We start from the raw sequence: 23,167 nt of genomic DNA, 5'->3' as shown, positions 1-23,167 counted from the left end.
GCCATTACTCAAACTTTAAAAATAAAAATTATTAAGGAAAAAGGATCTAGGTTTTGTATTTATCATGAATGCTATATATAGTTCTATCCCAGTTGTTGAATTAATCAGGACTTTGCCTAAAAAATAATCTACCAACTATTTGATTCAAGGCAAAGTTAGGCTATGAGCCTATTTGTGTTAATGAAAGGCTAAGTTATGTATTTCATTCATGGAAATAGAGGCTAGTGTAAGTCCTTAGTGATTCCTCAGCTTCTAAGTACAGTTGTAGACAGGCTTATGTGTCTCCTAGAAAGTTGAGGTAGACTATGGCTAGGATGGAGTATGGCTATTTAAAACTCTGCTCTGGGTGAGCAGAGCCTTCTTTTCTATTTAAAACTGGGTGAGCAGAGTTTTAAATAACCATCCATACTCCATCCAGCTAATTTATATAGCATGTAGCAGTGTGATCTATACTCGAAGCCCTTTTTCATAGGAACTGTTCTGGAAGGTTTGGATACATAACAAATAGATTGATAATTTCCGATATATTTCTAGATTCTTACCCAAAGTTAAATCCAGGTCATGGTTTTTGTTTTGCTCTTTTAGTTTGCTGCAAATCTAACACTTGATAAGTTTTCTTTTATCAGGTAAGGACAGTAGAAGAAAAATCCAGAACTCTGAAACAGCTTTTCAAAGGTTTTTCAAAGCACAATGTTTGCTAGTTAAATACTCTGTTATAGAAACAAAATAATCAGTTTCTATTAATTGTAATATTCCTTAATGTTTTAGGGGAGATTATACAAAAAATATAAATATATATTCATACCTAGAAATAGCTTTTAAGTAAGAGCAATTTTAATGTAAAATTATGCATACAATCTACATGCAACTTTGGCTTTTTTACTAGGTTCCATGTTTTCACAAGCTATGAAGAAATGGGTGCAAGGAAATACTGATGAGGTAAATTCTACTTTTAATGTAAAGAGACTCCTTTTTGTTAGTGTCACCTTGTTTAACTAAGGTTTCATGTTTCCTCTTTCTTTAGTTCCCATGTTGAAGCAGCATGGCACATTATTGCTCCCTTATCCTGGGTATAACAAAGGGCGGGCCCTTCTAAGCCTTGGTAGAGAGACAGTGGAGATATCTTCAGTCCAGAGACTCTAGCCCCTAAAATATATCCATACATTCAAGTTTCCATCGACCAGGAAGCATTGGTGTCAGTATAGAAACAAAAGCTCAAAAGTTTCCTTTCTCACTGTCATTTTTACTTTGAGAAATGGAGGCTTGCTCTTTTAATATTAAGTACATTGAGAGATGGAGTGGAAAAATAAAAATGTTTTGTTTGGGTCATCTAACTTGAAACTTGTCATAATATTGGATGCTCAGTAGATGACCGTGGAAGACAATGAATGGCATGTTAATATATCATAGCCAGAGGGTAGCCCAGGTTCTTGATATATGGTATTGTGCTACTTATCCAAATAAGTAGAAATTATATGCATACACAGTTGTGTTTAGAACACTGATAATGTATGTCTTGATTCTTCTGTTATCAACAGTTTGAATTCCTTCTTTTAGGCCCAAGAAGAGCTAGCATGGAAGATTGCTAAAATGATAGTCAGTGATGTTATGCAGCAGGCACAATATGATCAACCGTTAGAGAAGTCAACAAAGGTAAGGATGACTTATGTTTTGATCTAGCTTGTTTAAAACTGAAAAGAATTAGATTCAAGATATATAAAAACAAAAAGACATAAGAGACCTTCTGCTTCTGCCTTTGAAGGATTAACTACTATAGAATTTTTCTCATCATAAACAACTTGAAAACTGACAAACTGAATAAAACAACTATTTCCAGATATTGGGCAACAGGCAGTAGAGGACTTTAATCCTCAAAAAAAGGGTAACATGGAGGTGATTCATAGCTCACTGCTCAGGAGCAGTTTCCAAAGCACAGGGAGGGGGAAACCTAATAGTAGAGTTCATAGTCTTGCTTAATTGATGAGTCAGAAATCAAAGTTTAGAGAGCCCAAGGTGGCTAGAAGTCATAGAACAGCGTGCTAGAAAAAGGAGCTGCATAAAAAGAGAGGTTCAGCAATATTTAGAGAGGTCCCTTCAAGTCCATGGCCAAGTAAGTACATGTATTGAATGAAAATGTCTATGGCCAGGAAAAAAATACCAGAAATGAGTAGGCTGAACAATTTTTGGAACATGGGTCTAGGAACAATTCAGTTTCCTACTGACAAGTGTGGACAGATCCTGTAATACACAAGGCATTGGGTAGTATCCTCAGAAACATATCTTACTATTGGAGCTAAATTAGCCCTAGAGTAAAGCACCTTTACCAAGCTTAAAAACAGCTTTTAAAAGGACCAAACTGCTCTGTAAGTAAAAACTGCATGCTAGAACAAAGGCTTATCCTCCTTAAAGGAACAACAAAATTCGTCATCTAGCAGTGTAAAAATAAGTGTCTGACATCTAGTCAATAATTATCAAACATGCAAGGAAGCAGAAAAACCTGACCTATAATCAGAAGAAAACACAATCTATAGAAAACAAACTAAAAAATACTGAATATAAGAGAACTCAGAAGAAGGGGGAACAAGGAATAAAGAATCAGTTGTACAAATAGAAGACAGATAGCAAGATGGTAGATTTAAACCAACTCATGTTAATAATTACATTAAACATAAATGGTTTAAATAGTCTAGTTAGAACACAGACGCTGTCAGATTGGCTAATAAGGTAGAACCCAATCATATACAGTTGACTTCTGAACAGTGCAGGTTTGAAGTACACTTAATACAGACTTTTTTTAATTGACCACAGTTCATTTGACCCATGCAGTTCAAACTTGTGTTGTTCAAGAATCAACTGGCAGTTGAGAGTCTGTGTATGCAGAGGGCTGACAAGTCATATGTGGATTTTCAACTCTGCAAGCAGTCGTCGCCCCTAACCCTAGCATCATTCAAGGGTCAGCTTGTACTATAAGAAGCCTATTTTAAATATAAAGACATCAGTTAAAAGGATGAAAAAGACCATGCAGACACTATCAAAGTACACTGGAATAGCTTTATTACTATAAGTCAGAGTAAACTTCAAAACGAGGAATACTACCAGGCACAAAGAAGAACCTTTTATATAATAAAAGGTCAGTTCATCAAGAACCTCAATGACATTTATAAAACAGTGCATCCAGTAACAGCAGAATACACATTCTTTTTGGCATGTTTGTGGAATATTCAGCATGTATGTGGTATATGTGGAGTGGAAAATATACTACATTCTAGGCCATAAAAATTTAAATGAATTTTAAAGGATTGAAATCGTGCAGTCTGCTTTCTGAACACAAAGGAATTAAATAAGAAATCAATAACAGAAAGATATGTAGAAAATCCCACGATATTTAGAAATTAAACAACATACTTCTGAGTCAAAGAAGACATACCCATTAGTTGAAGAAGAAATCAAAAGAGAAGTTAGAAAATATTTTGTACTGAATTCAAATAAAAATACAACATAGTATTTGCAGGATACTGCTAAAGAAGTTCTTAGAGGGAAATTTATAACATTAAATGTTCATATTAGACATGAAGAAAGCACTCAGTCTAAAGAAACTAGAAAATTAGTAAATTAAACACAAAGAAAAGCAAAAAGGAAATAATAAAGATAAAAGTAACTACAAGATACATAGGAAACAGGTAGATAATAGGGAAAAATCAAAAATGAAATGCTCTTTGAAAAGATCAATTAAATTGATAAATCTCTAGCCAGAATAATTGAGGGGAAAAAAAGAGATTAAACATGAATTACCAATACCAGAATTGAAAGAGGGGATATATAATTATATAACCATAGTAATTAAAATGATAAGGGAATATTATGAACAGCTTCATGCTAATAAATTCAACAGCTTAGATGAAACAGAAATTCCTTGAAAGACATAAATAACCAACACTCTCTCAAGAAGAAATAGATAACCTGAATAATAAGAGACACACATAGTGGCTCTACCGAATACATAGATACAAACACAGGGAGGCAGATAAAATGGTGAGACAAACATGTCGCAAGTGAAAGAACAGAATAAAACTGCAGAAAAAAATCTAAACAAATTGGAACTAAACAAGCAGTCTACCAGATGCAGAGTTCAAAGCACTGGTTAAAAGGATGTTCATAGGACTTCAACAAAGGAATAGGAAACATAGAAATGAAGATAGATAAGATAAGAAAGAACCAGTCAGAAATGATGACTACAATAACTGAAATGAAGAATACAATAGAAGGAATCAACAGTAGATTAGGTAAAGCAGAGGATCAAATCAGCTATTGAGTAGAAAAGGTAGCAGAAAACACCCATTTGGAACAGCAAAAAGAAAAATGAATCCAAAAAAATGAGGACAGTTTAAGGAGCCTCTGGGACATCAAGCATACCAACATTTGTATCATAGGAGTAACAGGAGAAGAGAGTGAGCAAGGAATTGAAAACCTATTTGAGGAAATAGTGACGGAAAACTTTATTCACCTGGAGAAGAAAATAGACATAACAGCCCTGGAAATGCATAGTCCCAAACAAGAGGAATCCAAAAAGGCCCACACCAAGACACATCATCATTTAAATGCCAAAGGTTAAAGACAAAGAGAGAATCTTAAAAGAACCAAGAGAAAGGCAGTTTCCTATGAAGGAGCTCCCATATGACTGTCAGCTGATTTCCCAACAGAAGCTTTGTAGGCCAGAAGGGATTGGCATGAAATATTCAGTGATAAAAAGCAAGACCCAAAACCAATATTAATCTACTTTGCAAAGCTGTATTTCTGATTCAAAGGACAGATAAAGAGCTTCACAGACAAGAAAAAGCTAAAGGAGTTCATCATCACTAAGCCAGTATTATAAGAAATGTTAAAGGGACTTTTTTTAAGAAGAAGAAGAAAAAATTAAATATAAATAATAAAATGGTAATAACTACATACCTATCAACAATTACTTTAAATGTAAGTGGGTTAAATTCTTTCATCAAAAGACAGGATGGCTTAAGAGATAAGAAAACAAGGCCCCCTACATATGTTGCCTACAGAGAGACCCACTTCAGATTAAAAGACACACATAGACTGAAAGTAAAGTGATGGAAAAATATATTTTATGAATATGGAAATGAAAAAAAAAAGCTGGGGTAGCAGTACTTGTCCCAGACAAAATAGACTTTAAAACAAAGGCTATAATGAGAGAGAAAGAAGTACCCTGCAGTTCTACTCTGGATATTTAACCAAAGAAACCCAAAACACTTAATTCAAAAAGACATGCATTCATAGGTTCATTGAAGCATTATTTTACAATATCCAAGTTTTGGTAGCAATCTAAGTATTTATCAGTAGATGAATGAATAAAGAAGTGATATATATACATTGAATATTACTCAGCTATGAGAAAGAATGAAATCTTGCCATCTGCAACAATATAGATGGAGCTAGTGGATATTATGTTAAGTGAAGTACGTCAGAGAAAGACAAATACTATGTGATTTTACTTATATGTGGAATCTTAAGAAAATGAACAGTCAAAACAAATAAAATCATAGATACAGAGAACATTTTGATAGTTGCCAGATGGGAGGGGGATGGGATGATAGGTAAAAATAGGAAAAAGAATAAGAAGCACAAATTGGTAATTGCAAAATAGTCATGGGCATTTAAAGTTTAGCATAGAGAAGATTTCAGTAATGTAATAACTATATTTTATCAGATACGTAAAGTGTTTATTGTGATCACAAGTCTTATAAATGTCTAACCACTTTGTTGTACACCTGAAATTAATATAACATTATATGTAAATGAAATTGAAAATTAAAAATTAAAAAAAAAAAAAAAGAAATCCTGCTACTTACAACAGCAGGTTAGACCTTGAGGGCTTTATGCTACATGAAATAAGAGAAAGAAATGCTGTATGGTTTCATCTACATGTGGAATCTAAAAAAGTTGAACTCATAGAAACAGTAGAATGGTAGTTACCAGAGGCTTGGGGTTAGGGAAAATGAAGTACAGACTTGCAGTTATAAGATAATTTATAAGATAATTTAGTACTGATAGGTACGTAGTTATTGCCATTTTATCATTTATATTTATGTTCTGTTGTTCTTTTTCCCCTTCTTCTTAAAGAACTCCCTTTAACATTTCTTTATTCTGGTTTGGTGGTGGTGAATTCTTTTAGCTTTTTCTTGTCAGTGAAGCTCTTTATCCCTGATTTAATTTAATTTGATTTGATTTAATTTAATTTTTTCCCCTTTAATTTTAAATGATACTCTTGCTGGATAGAGTAGTCTTGGTTGTAGGTCTTAGCTTTTCATCACTTTGAATATTTCCTGCCAATCCCTCTGGCCTGTAAAGTTTTTGTTGAGAAATCACTTGGCAATGTTATGGGTGTTTCTGTAGGTAACAAACTGCCTTTCTCTTGCTGCTTTTAGGATTCTCTGTTTGTCTTTAACCTTTGGCATTTTAATTATAATGTTTCTTCTTGCGGGCTTCTTTTGGTTCATCTTGTTTAGGACTTTCTGCTCTTCCTGATCTGGTATGTCTATTTCCTTCTCCCTGTTAGGAAAGTTTTCAGTTATTTTTTCTTTGCAAAGGCATTGGATTTTTCCATATTATGGCTCTGTCTTCATTTAATGAGCCCCCTGTGGATGGTTATTTAGGTTGTTTTCGGTTTTTCCCTATTACAATCAATACTTTAATGAATGTCTGTGTATATAAATAAATCTTCGCCTCTCATGAGTGTATGCCATTGGGTTAATTCCTAGAAGAAGAGTTACCCTGTCAAAAGTAGGTATTTTATCTATTGCCAAAATCGAAAGATAAAAGCCAGTCTGCATGCCAGTTCTTGTTATGTAACCTTAGAATGAGTTACTTGACCTCTTTACGCTTCTATTCACATGTATGTAAATGAAGAGAATTGTAGTATTTTACCTCACACATTGTAGTCAGATTCTGGCTATCATACACACTGATGTATAGAAAACATTCACCAAGTAACGGGTTCCCTTTTTCCTTAATCTGTAACAAAATGTATCACTGCTTATAGAAATGTACCTTACCTTTTTTTTCTTTTTCTTTTTTTCAGCTGTGACTCAATACCTGAGATAAAGGAAATCGGCTTTTGAAAAATAAGAGAACTTTTTTCTTTCGGTTGGATTCTTCAACACAGCCAATGAAAACAAAGCACTGTATTTCTTTTCACTGATACATCTGTTCTCAAGAATGACAGGCAGTCCTAGACTTCCACCATAAGCAGAGTGACATGTAGGCACTTGCTGCACATGATGTTCGCACAGTGAAAGTCATAAAGAGACAAGTGGTATTGTTTACATTACTAGAAAATTAGTTGTTTTTCAATGGCAATAACCCATTTATGAGAGAGTTATAGTCCACTGGAATAGGCAGGGACCACATACTGTGGGAGGCAGATAAATAAATGTAGAGCTGATATTTGCTGGACATTCTGTAGCAGTAACCCATCTCTAACAGCATAAAGCAGGTACCAGAAGTGCTTTGCTTTAGCCTCTTAAAACTAACAGGGGAGTCAGCCCCTCCAAAAGCTAGGCAGCTCAGAGTGGCAGTGTGGTGCTAGCTGGTTGTTTTTCTTCAGTGGAACAGGGTAAAGGCTCATAGTGTTCCTTCATAAGACATTAATTTAAAAGGAAGCTAACAGGTCATGGGTCAAGTCTCAGTGACACTGTCCTTCCTTTTGATGACAGTATACAATTTTCACATTTTAATTGCTCCTGAGATGTAGTATACTTAAAGCTAGTCTATCCCCTGCTAACTAAAGGGCGAATATCCTTTCTTTTGAGCATTAGAACTTGTTCCTCTGGAATTCTGTGCTCCAGGTTATTAAACTTTCCCTTCAGAATACATGTGGAAAGGAATAAACAATCACTCCAGTGTTACCCCTGTGGTATCTTGAACAAAATGTTTATTCCTAGATTATATGATATTTTTAAGAAGGTGGGCAGGCAGGGGTTTGGGAGAAGAAAAGCACTCAATTTTGACTGCCTCCTCTTTCTTTACTGTGAGCTGGGAAGTTGCAGTTGGTGGCCTTTTTTCTTTCTGTCTGTAGGATGGTAAGAGACTCCCTCATCTCACTTAAACTCAGTTGGCTTCTGGGTCTGAACTGCGCTGTATCAGCAAGGCTACCCTATTGGTGAACACACTCCACTGGCCAGGCAGTGCCAATGCTTTGACTGTTTTAAGAGAGAACGTTCTCTTAGGCGTTACTGCTTTTGCTCAGACGTTGCAAAAAAAGTGTATAAATATATAATTATTAATCACTTCTGTCCTTGAGAAAGTCTTGAATAAATAGAAAATTTATTCCATTGCAATATTTGATTATATAGAGGCACACTGTTTCATCAACAGAAGAAACAAAAAGGCTGTGTATAAGTTTTTGGTACTATGTACCACCTCTGTTATTCTTCTAAAACTGAAGTATTCATGTACTTAAACCGTATTCTATTTAATTGTGTTTGATTTAAAATATATATATATATATGAATTATATTTAAAATTGTGTCAACTTTCTGCTTTCAGGGCATTTATGGCTCTTCTATTAAAATGTGTTGATTCTTTCAAATAGTTCCATTTGCTTTACAAAAACCCAGAACATGAGCCACTGCTGGACTTAGCCTTGTGTTTGGAGTGTATGACATAGGCCTGAGGTTTTATGAGGTGTATATGCTATGATTAACCTGTTTTGTTCTTTTAACAAAATAATTCCATCCATTTCACTTTGCTTCAATCTTTAAATAACAAAAAAGCAATATAAAGGTCATAGAATAAAATGTGGTTTTGGGTGACTCTTGCTGCCTCTGCATGTTTTAGAATAAAAATTTCTGTAAGATTCTAGGCTATTTAAACTAGTGTTTTCACTTAAGATATTATTTAGTCATTTTTTAATATACATTTTGTGCTTCTGAGTTAGGGATGTCAATAGTTGTCTGGTTCTTCTAAGAAGAATAGCAAGTTTGAAACTAGGTTACTTTTTTCTGCCCCACTTGCCTTGGGACACAGACACAGAATGTGACCTCAAATTATTAGCCAGATTTAATATTTGATCTAAAGTAGATCCTTGTACTTATGTTTAAATTGGGTTTGGAGTCATATAGCAGTGAGCTCCCACTGTTTTCTAGGTTCTATACAGTGTGTCCACAAAATATGATTTCCTGGCAGGGTTTTTATAGGTTCAAGAAATCAGTTGAATATCCATCTGTATCATGTTGTTGACAATGCAGATTGTTAGAAAAGATGGTAGTGAGAAAGTAATAACTTTTGTAACCTGGTGTGTCTCTATCACTCTTGTAAGATTTGGTGAAACTAAAAAGCAAATGTCAACCGAGTCCAATGAAGAGCAATAAAACAGGGAGGAACATTTGTAACTTTTTATATTTGGCTTCAGTATTCAGTGGAGCTTTATGAAATGTAAGTAAGTTATAGTACTGGAGCTTTGACTAGTTCGATAGGAATTTTCAGGAGAAGATCACTGGATTGTAGAAAATGACATACTTCTTTGTTGTTTAAGTACTGGTGATAGCTAAGCACCTGATGATGCCGATACAACACTAACCTTTTTCTTCCACTCATCCCTTCCCCCACATACCAGCTGATTAAACCAGAGTTGAATTCCTGATCCAGACAAGCCCAAGAAATTTTTATCTTAAGAATTTTGCAGAAGGGAGGAGGAATACCAGACACCATCTGGAATGGTGGACTCCTGAGCCAGCACTACATGGACAAGCAGAGAGGTTTAGAAGTAGAAATACATGAGAGAAAGTACATCTGAGAGAGCAGCTGCCTTAGTAGCCCTGAATATTTTGCTGATTTCTGGATCTAGCCTTGCATCCTTGCATGGACTCCATTAATCCCTTGGGTGGCGTTAGAATGAGGTTTGGCTTTTAAAAATCAGTCTAAAGTTAGTTTTTATTACATGCAACCAAAAGGACCTTGACTAAAATACTGCCAGACTGCTCTCGTTACTAATGTTCATATATGCTCAGTGTGTTTGCCAAGTACCACTGAATTCTGGAGTTTTCTTTAGTAAACTTTCTTGTGTATTCTCTCAAAATGGAATCTTAAGCTAATGGAACTAAAAGACGCTCCCTCATTTTTACAAGGAGAAGTTACTCAGACACAGGAAAAGGGTAGGTCTTTGCCCTGTTGTGGGATGGTCACCATTTGAAATCAGGTTTTCTGGACCAGGGCCTTCTCATCCTTCCCAACACCCTTCTGAAGGACAAACACCATCCCGCTTACAGCAGCTGTAATAAACCCAGAAATAGAGGACATTTCTATTAGTGAGTAACTGGTATCAGCTGAAAATGGAGGGCAATAATTAGAAAAATTTGTACATGCTGACCACTTCTTTGTACTAACAAGGTCTTTGGCCATTGGCTAAGTGGAAGTAAATCCCAGCAAAACCCTTCAAGGTTACAACTTAGGAGACACACACTAATAGTTACCCTATGAGGCCCTTTACAGGTGAGCACTGTGGGCACATAGGAGGCCTCTACTTGGGCAGGATTGGGAATGGCTCAGATAGGAAGTATGGTACTGTAAGTTTTGGACATACCAAAATGGCACTGAGGGGACCAGTATGAGCAAAGGTCCAGGGGTCCTTTATGTTCAGAGAGGGAGAAGTCTGTCTGCTTGCCTGTCACATAGAGCAGTATTTCTGCCTTAGTAATTTTATGCAAACAAACTTCCTTAATCTGTTACTTTCAAACCACCTACTCACACAGTCAGGGTGTCAGAACTCATCTGGAATAATTTAGCCCCTTGCCTAAGCGTGGTAGTGTATCCACCACTGCCAGGCACTACTGAGGCGCCTATAGGACTGCTCCTTAGCTGTACACCAAGTAGCACTTGTGAGTCCAGGCTGGGTAGCTGGGCCCTCTGGGCTCAGCCTGTGGTAGGTGGGCAAGGTGCCTAAAAAGAGCAGACAAGTTCAGCCTGAAGGGAGCTGGGATTTGCCAAAAAGCAAATAGAGAATTGTGATGACTGTGGCATTTCCCCCATCTTCAGATATCCAAGTTCCCTATCTTAAATGTACCTTTAGGCCACACCTCTAAATGATCCCAAGCTGGCCTTTGCCTACATCATGGTAAGAATCCCACGTGCCATACATGTCTTGAAAAAGGCTGTAGCTGAAAAGCACTTTGGATCTCCAGACTAAGCGTAGCTCTTAGTAGGGGCCCAGGCTTCTAGGCTCACCCTGTAAGTCCCAGGAGCTTCATCCAAACCTTAAGTTTGGCAAAGAGCGTCTTGACAAAGAGCAATCTTTGTTTCTTCCAATTACATAACTACTGGTTTATCAAATGTTCACTTAGATGTATTTTAATACCTACTAAATGCCAGGCACTTATAGTGTAGGGACACAGGAATAAAACTTTCTGAGCTCCTTGGAGCTTCCATTCAACTTTGGAGGAGATAAAAGTTGGAAGTTTCATCTAAAATATGTGCTGGTATTTTTGACACAAGATGACCTTTTAAGCTTGTGACTCAAAACCCTTTCCTTCCAGCATCCTACCAGAAGTCATCAAGCTTTCCAGACCCATAGAGAGAAGGCCCACAGGGAGAGGGGTCACCTTTCTGTGACCTCGCACCTCACACTTTTGTGAGCACCTTCCTTTCAGAGCCCTCTGAAGACCCATTGTTGTGCTATTCCATTTACTCACCCACAAGACTAGACATACTTAGGTTGATAATAAGGGGTGGACACCTTGAGGTCTGAGGCCATCAAGGCAAGCTTCTCTCTAAATAAGGTAAGGCTTAAAAGGGGCCCCAGGATCAGTCTCAGCCCTTTGGGGCTCTCCAGAACTTTGGGAAATGTGAATTCTTAGAAACTAAAAACAAGACTAGTGTGAAGTTATTCTGTGCATGTGATATAGACTCTCAATCTTGGAAAAACCTAGCTAGCCACTGAGCTGACTCAATGAGGTCATTAGCTCCTTCTGAGTTCTACTTTAATGATAATAACCAGCATCACTGAGTATTTACTGTGTGCCAGGCACCATGTCGTTGATCCCTATGACAATCTTAAAATGGTACTTTTCCATGAGACTGAATTTAAGAGAGAAAAGAATTTCTCCACGGTTTCACAGCCAGGAATCAAATCCAGGCAGCAAGAGTGCCCTCTTCCCACTACTCTGCTATGCTGCAACTTGGTTCTCTCATTTTGCTGCTTTTTGGTATCCACTAAAAACTAGTACAGCAGATGTCAAAGGTTTAAGAAAAAGGGGATTGTGGCTTTAAAATTAAAAATGTTCTATCCATTACCCTAAAGCAGTAGTTCTTAAACTTTCATGTGCATCGTGATCTCCTGGAGAACATGTATTGCTGAACCAAATCCCCAGAGTTTTAGTAGGATTTTAGTGGGTCTGGGGTAGAGCCTAAGAATTTGCATTTTTAACAGATTCTCAGATGATGCCACTGCTGCTCCAGAGACTGCACTTTTGAGAATCACTGCTTTAAAATCTTTCCTGTAAATTGGGTGATGAATTTGATTTTTTTCATGGGAAATGCCCGTGCTACACAAACGTAATTTGAGACCTATTACTCATGATTCACTCAGACAAGCACATAAATTCTTTATTAGCGTTCAGATGTTTATCAAAGCCAAGAACACCCAAACACCCCACCACTGTCAGTGGGCAGGTCTGAGACCATGGAGGCAAGTCTTTCCCACTGGGGTAGGCTTAGAAGAAGCCACAGACCAGTCTCAGCCCCACGGTCTTCAGCTCCCTGGCCCTCAGTGCCTTTGCTGGGGGCAGTGCACCTGACATATTCCTCCAGGGCCAAGACTTTAGGCTGTTGGAATCACACCTATGGTTCCAGTGGAACCTATTGCACAAAAGCTATCTGGTCCATTTCCTTCCAGCTTTTCTCCTCGGTCTTTGATGCCAATTCCCTCTGAAGTCCTAGCCATGCCTTTCCTGACCTATTTCTTCCTCCAGTTGTTTCAGGTCCTTTCCATAAGCCACTGATATCTCATTCTTTCTTCCCTTCTTCTCTCTCTGTTTCTTCCTTCAGCACATATTTCCTAAGGGTCTGTTTTATGCCTGTCTACTTGCTTAAGATACAACAGTACCCAGGATAAATATACTGCCTATCCTCTTTGCAGTCTAGAAAACAACGACAAGTTCATGTGATGAGTGTTATGTGTGTAAGCAAGGAACTATTTGGAGGGTGGGGGTGCAAAATTTAGGTGGACCCCCCTTTTATAAACCACAGACTTCTTGATCATCTCAGTCTTTCAGTTTAGCATAATTCCTTCATATTCCTGACACATGCAGACCACTCCCATTCAACTAGACCAAGATTTTGTCTCGCATTAACCATGACCACCTACTTCTGGCCAGTGCTACTTCCATATCCTTGCTCCACTTCCTCCGTTGCTACCTAGGGAGGCTATTTTTTCATCTCTGCCATCTACCCAGCTCCAAGACACTCCTAGCTATCTTTCTCCAGGTCTTTGATGTATCACTCACAGCTTTTGTCACTCTTTCATTCTCAGCCCAGGAAACTTCACTGTCCCTCATGATGATCCACCCAACAACCCAACCTAGAGCTCTTTGTCTTTTTCTGTTCCCCAAAACATATTGTACTCTCCAGTTACACCCAAATTTTGTCGTCTCCTGCAACTGTTCTACCTCTGGTTTCTCTTCACATTTTAGCCTGCAACAACCTCAAATGATGCAGGTTTTGTTTGGTTATAGATTGCTCCTATTAGAATTAATTGAAAGAGGGAAGAAATTTAGTAATTATTCCTGGGGGTATTCCCTCACTATTACAAGAGTTAAATTTTGTAAACCAGCCTTTAAAGAGCAATTTCAAAAGCAATAAGTGAGTACATAGTTTTGTTGTAAAGATTATAAACATGCACCTACATGTAAGCTGGGGTGGGGGAGGATTGTCCTAACATCATGACTTGGATCAGACTTTCCAATGACATAGTCCTACAAGTATTTTAAAATGCAGCGTCTCACAACTTAGATGCAGTGCAAGTGAAGGAGATAACGCTTTGAGAAACTGGCTCTAAATAATGATGAAGACATTGATGTCCAAGATGCACGTAGAGAGTTTGAATAAAATTGTTACTTGAAATGTGAATGGAAGAAAAAAGCAATATTTTGTATTACTGGATTATTGTATATAATGTTATTTTAAATATGCGTGTATAACTAATAAATTAGATATTATAACTAGACATCTGGCTATTTTATCAACATTCCTAAAAATTTAAATACCAAGTTAAAACCCTAATTTTTTCATTAGGTAAATAATAGAGATTTGCCTTAAATGACTTATATCAGTAATGAACTCCCTGTTGTCTGCTAGATAAAGTCCAAATTCCTTATTTAGCATTTAAGGCCCTGACTGATCTAGCTTCCTAGACTTTGCAACACTACACCTTTCCCCATTCTTTCCTTAGTGGGTTTTTATACCTTGTAGCCCGTGCCTTTGCTTAAACAATGCCTCAATTTAAAATGCCTCCCCCCCCCCACCCCCACCCCCGCAGTCTGCCTAAGGAAGTCCTTCTCCTCTTGGAATGCCAGGTCATTTCCTTCTCATCCTCCTCTTCCAAAAAGCCTTTCCTTATGCTCAGTCCATCTGATTCGCCCTTAGCACAGGTCTCACAGCATCCAATTTGGCATCAGCAGGGTTGGTTCTGGGCCTATCTGCTCCAGCAGAATGTGAGTGCTTCCCAGGGAAAGCCTGAGTTTGACCCTAGGGAGCATGGCCTAGGAGATAGTTCTGGTGGTAAAGGAGGGGGTTTGCTTTAAAAAAAAAACAGGCCCAGCTAATGGCGTTTCATCTGCCCAGGCTCAGAAATATGCCTTAGGGACTGAAGGGCTCCCTACCTGCTCCTAGCAAGAGACATGTGGAGAGAGATCTCTCGTGCTAGTCTAGCAGTTCACAAAGCATGATTTACAGGTGCCTGAGTGTCCCTGAGACCCTTTCAGGAGGTCTGCAAGGTCAAAACTATTTTCATAATAACACTAAGACATTAATTGCCTTTTCACCATGTGAATATTTGCACCGATGATCCAAAATCAATGGTAGGTGAAACTTGCAGCAACTTAGCAGGAATCTGGACAGTGACGCTAAACTGTATTAGCAGTATTCTACACCACCAAGAGCCTGCTATTAAAAAAAAAACAACAATTATTAAAAGCCAGTTTCCCAAAAGAATGTCTTTGATGAAGCAGTAATAATTATTTCATTAGATTTCAACCTGCAAGTACATGTTTTTTTAATACGGGGGACAAAAAGGGAAGTATGTATAAAGCACTTCTGCTCACTGAAGTATCATGGTCTTCCCCAGGAAAAGTACTTATGCAAGTGTTTGAATAGTGAGCAGAACTAGTCACTGTTGTCATAGAATACCATGAAAGAACAACTGACAAACTGGTTATTCAGATTTTGATATTTAAAAGACATTTTCTTGAAAGTGAATGAAGTGAGCCTGTCACTTCAAGAAGAAAATACAGTATTTATTGTCAAGGATAAAATTCAAGTTTGCAAGCAAAAATGAGAATTTTAGGAAACTGGTATTCACCAGTGTGAGCTTGATGGCTTCCAATCTTAAAGGCATTTCTAATGAGATCTGATTAACAATTGTGATCTTTTAAAATCACATACATCATATTGTATGAAGAAATGTGTAACATTTGGAAGATCTGCACAACCCAATAAACTAATAATTTTCAAATGACCGATACATGATGTACAAAACCATGCATAGCTAAAAGATTCATTCAAGGTGCAAAGTCCACCAATAGGTTTTAATATAATGATATGAGAAACTCATTGATATGGTCTCAGATTCTACACTGCAACTAACTTTTAAGAAACACTTGTCAAGTTTTGGTGCAGTATCACAGAAGAATATCCACAAGACTATTAAAACACTCCTCCCTTTTCCAACTACATATCCGTGATGCTAGAATTTCTTCATATGCTTCAACCAAAACAACAGATGAATGCAAAAGCAAATTACGAGAATCCAGCTGTCTTTGTTTAGCCAGACAAAAAAGAGATTTGCAAAAATACAAAACATCATCCACTAATTTTTTCCATTTTAAAAGTATCATTTTTCATATTTATATAACTACATATATAAAAATGTAATATGCAATTTGTGGTGTTATTATTGATATGTTCTTTTTAAATGAATTTTAAAATAAATATTAAGCATTTCTCTGTTTTAATTTCTGGTACAGGATACATCAATAGATATAACCCATGTAAATCAAACTTCTTTAAGATCATCAAAACATTCTAAAACATCTCAGAAATACCCCACTTGTCCAACCTGAGGCTAGCAGTGGAAGCCACAGCAAGATGGCCAGAGCTTATCTACACTGTGCTGTTTACATGAAAGTAGATGCAGTCATACCACATCTCTACTATGAGATCTTTGGCCTTTCTCTCACTTTTCTGGGCCTCATGTCATCTGTAGAAATGCAGATAATGATGGTTCAGCAGTTGGTCGTGGCAGAGCGAGAGAATTTCTCTGACTTGAGAAACATTTAGTAGTGCAATCAAAAGGTCTCAATTTATTATGAAGAGTGTAAAGAGTTGGGTTTCTTGGGTCTATTACAAAAGAAAAATAAAACCTTCCTAATAATCTTATTTCCGAGGCTACTCTCATAGTGCAGATGTAGCATTTGTGCAGGCCATTGGTTCCTCATTCAAAGCATCTCTAATCATGAGGAGTTATTTATAGTTGTGTAATTGCTAATACTGGGAAACAGAGATTTCCTTCTTTTCTCCCCACTGTGATGAGAATTGCTGATCTGATGTCTTCACCCAACTCAAGAGGAAGTGTTATTATGTCTTGACTGCAGGGCCCAAACCTATCTCATCTGCCTCGGGGATCTGGCCTGGATCCCTGCCTGGAGTTAGCCGCGTAGCTGACATGCTGGGTCTCTTGAGAGAGAAGCTCATGGAGAGTGTGAGCCTTCCTCAAAGGAAAGAAGAAGCAGAACCCACAGGCAACAAGAACTAAAACTGTGCATGTGGTCTCAGTGCAGAAAAAGCAGATATCAGCAGACCCAGAAGGAAAGCCCTGAGGCATACGGCGAGGTTAGCCCTCAGCACTGGTTGACTGAGGCAGGAAGGGTGGGGGAACATCAGGAGAAGCTGACAGCTCCTCTGTCCTCCCTAAGGTTTCACTAAGGGCTGCCTCCTCTAGAGAATTTACACAAACCTGATTTCATGAGCACCTGCAGGGCAGAGTGAGAGATTCTCTCAAGAACAATTCATGTAAGTCAAGTTCCCAGAGTACCAAAGAGGTAATTTATTAATTTATGAGATTGCTTTTTGGCCTTTTGGCTAAGATGAAGTGTATTAATTTATGAGGAAAAGTTCAACTCTTAAGAAGTAAACCAGAAAGAGCACTTGACAAAATCATGATAAAAATTGAAGAAAATAGGAATAGAGGAGAACCTCTCTCAATTTTGACATTTATCAAAACCCATAGAAAACACAACACCAAGAGTGAATCCTAAAGTATACAGTGGACTTTGAGTGATGACGATGTGTCAGTGCAGGCTCATCAATTGTAACAAATGTCCCACTCTGATGCTGGTTGTTGATAATGGGAGAGGCTGGGCATGTGGCGGGATAGAGGGTATATGGGAAATCTCTGTACATTCCCTTCAATTTTGCTGTGAACCTATAACTGCTATAAAATATAATCTATTTTTTCAAAAAGTAAACCAAATGATGTTGTTCCCTTGTTTAAAACCCTACAAGGTCTTATCTGACTCAAGGAAAAAGCCATCCTTATAATGACCTATGAGACCCATTAGCATCTAGCCTATTTTCTCTGTAGCATCATCTCCATCACTCTTCCCCTTGTTTGCTTAGCTCCAGCTACAGGGGGCTACAGGCATGATCCGGCCTCAACTTGAAATGCTCTCCCTCTAAGTATCTGCATAGATCACACCCTCATTTCCTTCTAGTCTTTACTCAGATGTTACCTTATCAATGAAGCCACCTCTGGTCATCTTTTCTAAAATTATATCTCTCCCTTTATATTTCCTATCTCCATTCCCAGATTTTCACCTTGATACCTTGTCACTAGCTAACATCCTATCAATTTTATTTATCCTTATTTATGGCCTGTTTTTCCCACTAGAGAATAAGCTCCTTGAGGGCAGGCATCTTGTCAGTTTTGTTCACTTATAAAAAAAACTTGTCAAGTGAATGAATAAATGACTCTCTGGTGAGCATTCTAGCCCAGAATGTCAGATCCTGACATGCCTCATAACTGCAAAGCCACATAGTAAGCCAAAGCTTCAGGGCTTCAGAGTAAGCTGGAATCAGAGCCAAGTTTATTTGCTGATCTTGGTTAATGGTATGGGAGGCATTCATCTATGCCAAGGCAATGAAAATATTAACCAATACCCTCTCCCCCCATTGTCTCCTTGATTCTACCTTTTTATTCTTCCAAGGTCCCCAGACTCCCTTTGATCAGTCCCAGCTTTTTAAAGTTATGCTCAACTTTAGGATCTCGATGACTTGGGAGTCATATTTTTTTCTCTAAAGTATCTCATATAAACTCTGCTGCAAGCCATTGTGCTGATTTTGAGCTTTGACTCTCAGCGCCAAACTTCTGTACAAGCAGCCTTCCTGTATGTAATGTGTCTACTACCTCCATTATGGTAGTCCTGGCACCTGACCTAGTGCCCAGTGCAACTAGTGGGAGTTGCAAGAATAAAGAACTCAACTAAGACAAGAAATCGAAAAGATGGGGTGGGGGGAATCCAAAAGATATTTTGAAAATTAAAAATGTTTCATCTAAGAAAGATGAAATACTTTCATTTGTGATAACACGATTGGATCTTTATTGAGATTATCATGCTGAGCAAAATTAGGCAGACAGAAAAAGTTGAGAACAATATGATTTCACTTGTATTGAAGAGGAATTTTTTCATTCAAATGGCTAATCTTGTAATCGGCTCTTTGTTCTGCTTCTGTAGACGTGCTTGTTGCATAGGCCAAAGGGCAGAGTGGTCTTGAAATCAACTGAAAACTCACCCTCCCCTTTGATTGCTGTGCCTGTTTGAACAGATGTATTGCCTTAGTGCCTGTTTGAAAATCCATGTATTGCTTTAGTGCCTATTTGAAAAACCTATGTTTTGTAACTGCCTGTAACCCATAGCAACTCCCAGGGGCTGTAAATCAGCCCATGCCAACTGTAACAACATGGGAATATAAAAGCAAAACTGCCCCTAAGCTCAGGGCCCAGATTTTCAGAGCACTAGCTGTTCTGAGACTGCTGGCATAATAAACCTGAGTTCTCCAAACCATGTGAGTACCTTGGTTTCTCACTGATCTGAGTTTTGCAGTTTTTCTGCAACAGTATGTGGGATATAAACTGAAAGCAACAAACAAACATGACAAACAAACAGAAATTCATGGACACTAACAACAGTTTAGTGGTTACCAGGGGAAGGGGGTAAGAAGGAGATAGACATGGGTATAGGGGTAAAAGGGATCAAATGTTTGGTGATGGAAGGACATTAACTTTGGATGGTGAATATACAATGCAATATACATATGATGTATTATTGAATTGTATACTTGAAACCTATTTTATTTTATTGACCAGTGTCACCCCAATAATTTTAATAAAAAAAGATTTAATTTAAAAATGTATCATGAAGGATGCCATAAACTAAGCCAACAGGTAATTATGGATTTGTAAAAACAATACTTTCAAGGCAAATAATATGTGTGTATTATACAGCCCCACTGTATTATAAAAAATCTACAGTTTTCCATCTCCTATGTGTCTCCTTTACTACTCACACAGCTGACACACACTTCTGACACAGATGTGTGTGGGGGTTTTCCCACAACAAGCAATTCTCCACAACGCCAGCTGTGTGTCCTACAATTTTACTTAGCTGCGATCAGAGGTTCCCATGACCCTCACCTCAGCTATATTAATTTGCTAGAACGGCTCACAAAATTCAGGGAAGCACTTTACATTTACCAGCTTATTAAAGGATATGATAAAGGATACATGTGAACAACCAGATGAAGATATACATAGGGTAAGTTTTAAAAGGGTCCTGAGCTCAGGGGCTTTTGTCCCTGTGGAGTTGGGGTGCATCACCCTCCCAGAGTGAATGTGTTCTCCAACCTGGAAGCTCCCTGAATACCATACTATTGTGGAGCTTCCTCATGTAGGCACTAATTCCATTTACAGCCCCTCTCCCCTCTCTGAAGGATGGGGGACAGGGCTGAAAATCCAAGCTTTTAATTATGGGTTGGTCTTTCTAGTGACCAGTCCCATCTAGAAGCCCACCCAGAGTTGCCTCATTAGGACAAAAAAAATACTCCTAGTGTTCTTATCACTTAGGAAATTACAAGGGTTTTAGGAGCTCTGTGCCAGAAACCAGACGCAGAGATCAGTATATATATTTTCTATTATCTCACATTTACAAAGAGCTCTGACATATTGCCAAATATTAAAACAGTCACATCACACAAGAACAAACTCAAATGGCCTACAAATAATTGAAAAAATGTGCATATTCTTTAATTTCTAGAAAAAGCACATTAAAGGAAAATGAAATGCCATTGCCATTAGACTGGCAAAAATTAAAGGGGGTCAAAATGAGAACTGTGGCAGTATTTTAGGAAAATAATCTGGAAAAATTCATTACATTAAAAAAACTATATGCTCTTAGACCTAACAATCCACTCTTGGGAATCTATTCCAAGAAATAAAGGGACCCATACAGAAAGGATAAATGTAATGTAGCATAGTTCATAGCGGCAAATAAGCACACCCATACATACATACACCAACAGCAAATGGTAAATATTCAAGAACAGAGAATGATTGAATATATTCTGTTGCATCCACACCATGGACTATTATGCAACCATTAAAAGGGTTAACTATATTTGCTCCAGTTAACTTGAATGTATTTCATCAGGTAATTGGTGAGAATAGCAAAATGCAGAGAAGTATGTATCATATGATCCTGTGTTTGTCAAACTCTGACATGTATGGTAAGGGTATATTTCCACAGATATGTTTATAAGCATTTGTTTATATATGTTTCTATATGATTGTATTTACCTAGAGAAAATCCATAATAGGTAAAAAGTTAACATGTGTCTTGTGAGAAAGGCAGATGGGGGAGGTGAGTAAAAATAAAAGTAAAATAAGCAAAAAAGAGAGTAGGGAAGCAAAATTCTAGCATGTATAGTACATTTACACTTTTTTTTGAGAATCTACATAAGTGATTTTACAAATAAACTTTAAAATGGTAAAACATACAAGAAACAGAGGTATTCAGACACACTGTCAATATCACTCATTTTTTTAAAATTGTAAACATATCAGGCAAGAAACTGTGAGTTTCCAAGACTGGATGTCCCTTGTATTGTGAAAATTTTCTACAATGAATTGTTATTGCTTTTATTATAAGTAAAGATAATATTATAAACAAAAAAATCAATGAAGATTTCTTAACACCCTCCCACCAGATGGGGGATGGGCAAAATGGGTGAAGGAGGTCAAAGGTACAAACTTTCAGTTATAAAATAAATGTCATGGGGATGTAATGTACAGGATGGTGACTAGTTAGTAACACTGTATTGCATATTTGAAAGTTGCTAAAAGAGTATATCCTAAAAGTTCTCATCACAAGAAAAAATTTTTGTAACTATGTATGATGACAGGTGTTAACTAGATTCATTATGGTGATCATTTCACAATACATACAAATATCAAATCATTATGTTGTACACCTGAAACTAAAACAATCTTTTGTGTCGATTATACTTCGATTTAAAAATAATAAAAATAATTTTTAAAAATGAAAGCATAGGAACTCTGAAATACTCTTCCACCAGATGCTTCAATAGCTCTCATTTCCTTTCAAGATCTACGTTGGCATGCCCAGGGTTCCTCCTCCTCTCTCTTCTTATCTCTATCGTCTCAACCTTTCTCACTGCTTTATCTCCTGCATATTCACTGATGAGTCCCAAACATCTCTCTTGTCCAGGTATTAAATGAATATGTGTTGAATGAAGAAATACTGTGTCCCCTCATTACCTTTCTAGCTTCATCTTCATTCCCTACTCAGTCCCTATACTCCAGCCCCACTAGGTTATCTAAGGTTGCTGGACCTGGCCTCAAGCTGCTAAGTTGGCCTGAGAACCCTTTCTTTCTTGTGTATGCCTGACTCACTTTCCAGATTCACCTGAAACACCATTTTAGCCTCACCTGACTCCACCCAGATATGATTAGTTGCTTGTAGGTTTAGTTCTGCTTTCGACATATCTCCTTAGCTTGTGAGAAGCCCCAGTCACTGCATGACCCATAAATCAAGAGACAAGATTTATTCATTCAACAAATTGAGCTTTTACTGTGTGTCAGGCACCTTTCTAGGTATGGAGGCTACAGCAATAAATGAAGCAGACACGTATTCTTGCCCTCTTGGAGCTTGTTTTCCAGACAGACGCTAGAGAGACAAATAGGTAAAGTAGACAAGAAGGAGGTGAAGGGCCATGTGGAAGGAAGAGGTTTCCAAGCCCGGGGACAGCAGATGCAAAGACCTGCAAGTTGTGGGGAACTTGCAGCAAGGGAATCCAGGAAGGACTGGAGAATCCAGGACAACTTTATGGAGAGGATTACATTCGAGTTGGGCCTTTAAGAACAATAGGATTTTAATAAAGACTAGAGTCATGTTGGGCAGAAAGATTACAATAGCAGTCAAATCTCAAATCTCAGAGGTGTGAAAGGGTGGGCATATTTGGGAAATGACTAGATCATGGAGTGTCTGGAGCTGAATTCAGGTTGTGTGATGATGAGGGTGGAGAGAAATGAAACAGGAAGGAATCGGGATGCAGATCCAGGTCACCTGATTCAGGAGATGCCACAAGACTCTGGGGAAAACAAGAGAATAAAACTACTACCCATATCCCAAATTAACTTCCACTGCTTTTCAAATCACTCTCTGTTCAATCAGTTACCAGGAAGTTGCTATCCCTGAGGGCTGCTCCTATAGCTCCGGAAGTGAGGTGGCTGCTCCTCTGCCCCTGACACCAGCCCCTTGGGGTTTCCCTGGACTGTATAATGCAGCTTACAACTTTCCAAGAAGAAGTAAGACCA

The 23,167-nt window shown here is 37.8% G+C and overlaps 1 protein-coding gene across 2 annotated transcripts in view; it reads left to right on the top strand.

Moving 5' to 3' along the window:
- The window catches only part of AKAP10 (A-kinase anchoring protein 10), a 78,548-nt gene extending 64,321 nt beyond the window's left edge, over positions 1–14,227 (top strand). The window contains exons 13-15 of one of the 2 annotated variants that reach the window (XM_016145138.2): positions 887–939; positions 1,558–1,653; positions 7,091–14,227. In XM_016145138.2, the coding sequence (XP_016000624.2) occupies positions 887–939; positions 1,558–1,653; positions 7,091–7,096 (155 nt within the window). In that variant the 3' untranslated portion in view covers positions 7,097–14,227. Of the gene's footprint in view, positions 1–886; positions 940–1,557; positions 1,654–7,090 lie in introns of those variants that run through there. The other variant, XR_004951289.1, reaches the window with a different exon arrangement.
- Positions 14,228–23,167: the final 8,940 nt, after the last annotated feature.

Source organism: Rousettus aegyptiacus, unplaced genomic scaffold (assembly GCF_014176215.1).
Source record: "Rousettus aegyptiacus isolate mRouAeg1 unplaced genomic scaffold, mRouAeg1.p scaffold_m13_p_6, whole genome shotgun sequence".
In the NCBI taxonomy this organism is placed as follows: domain Eukaryota; kingdom Metazoa; phylum Chordata; class Mammalia; order Chiroptera; family Pteropodidae; genus Rousettus; species Rousettus aegyptiacus.
Note: the sequence above shows the minus strand (reverse complement) of the source record. Positions and strands in the feature narration are given on the sequence as shown.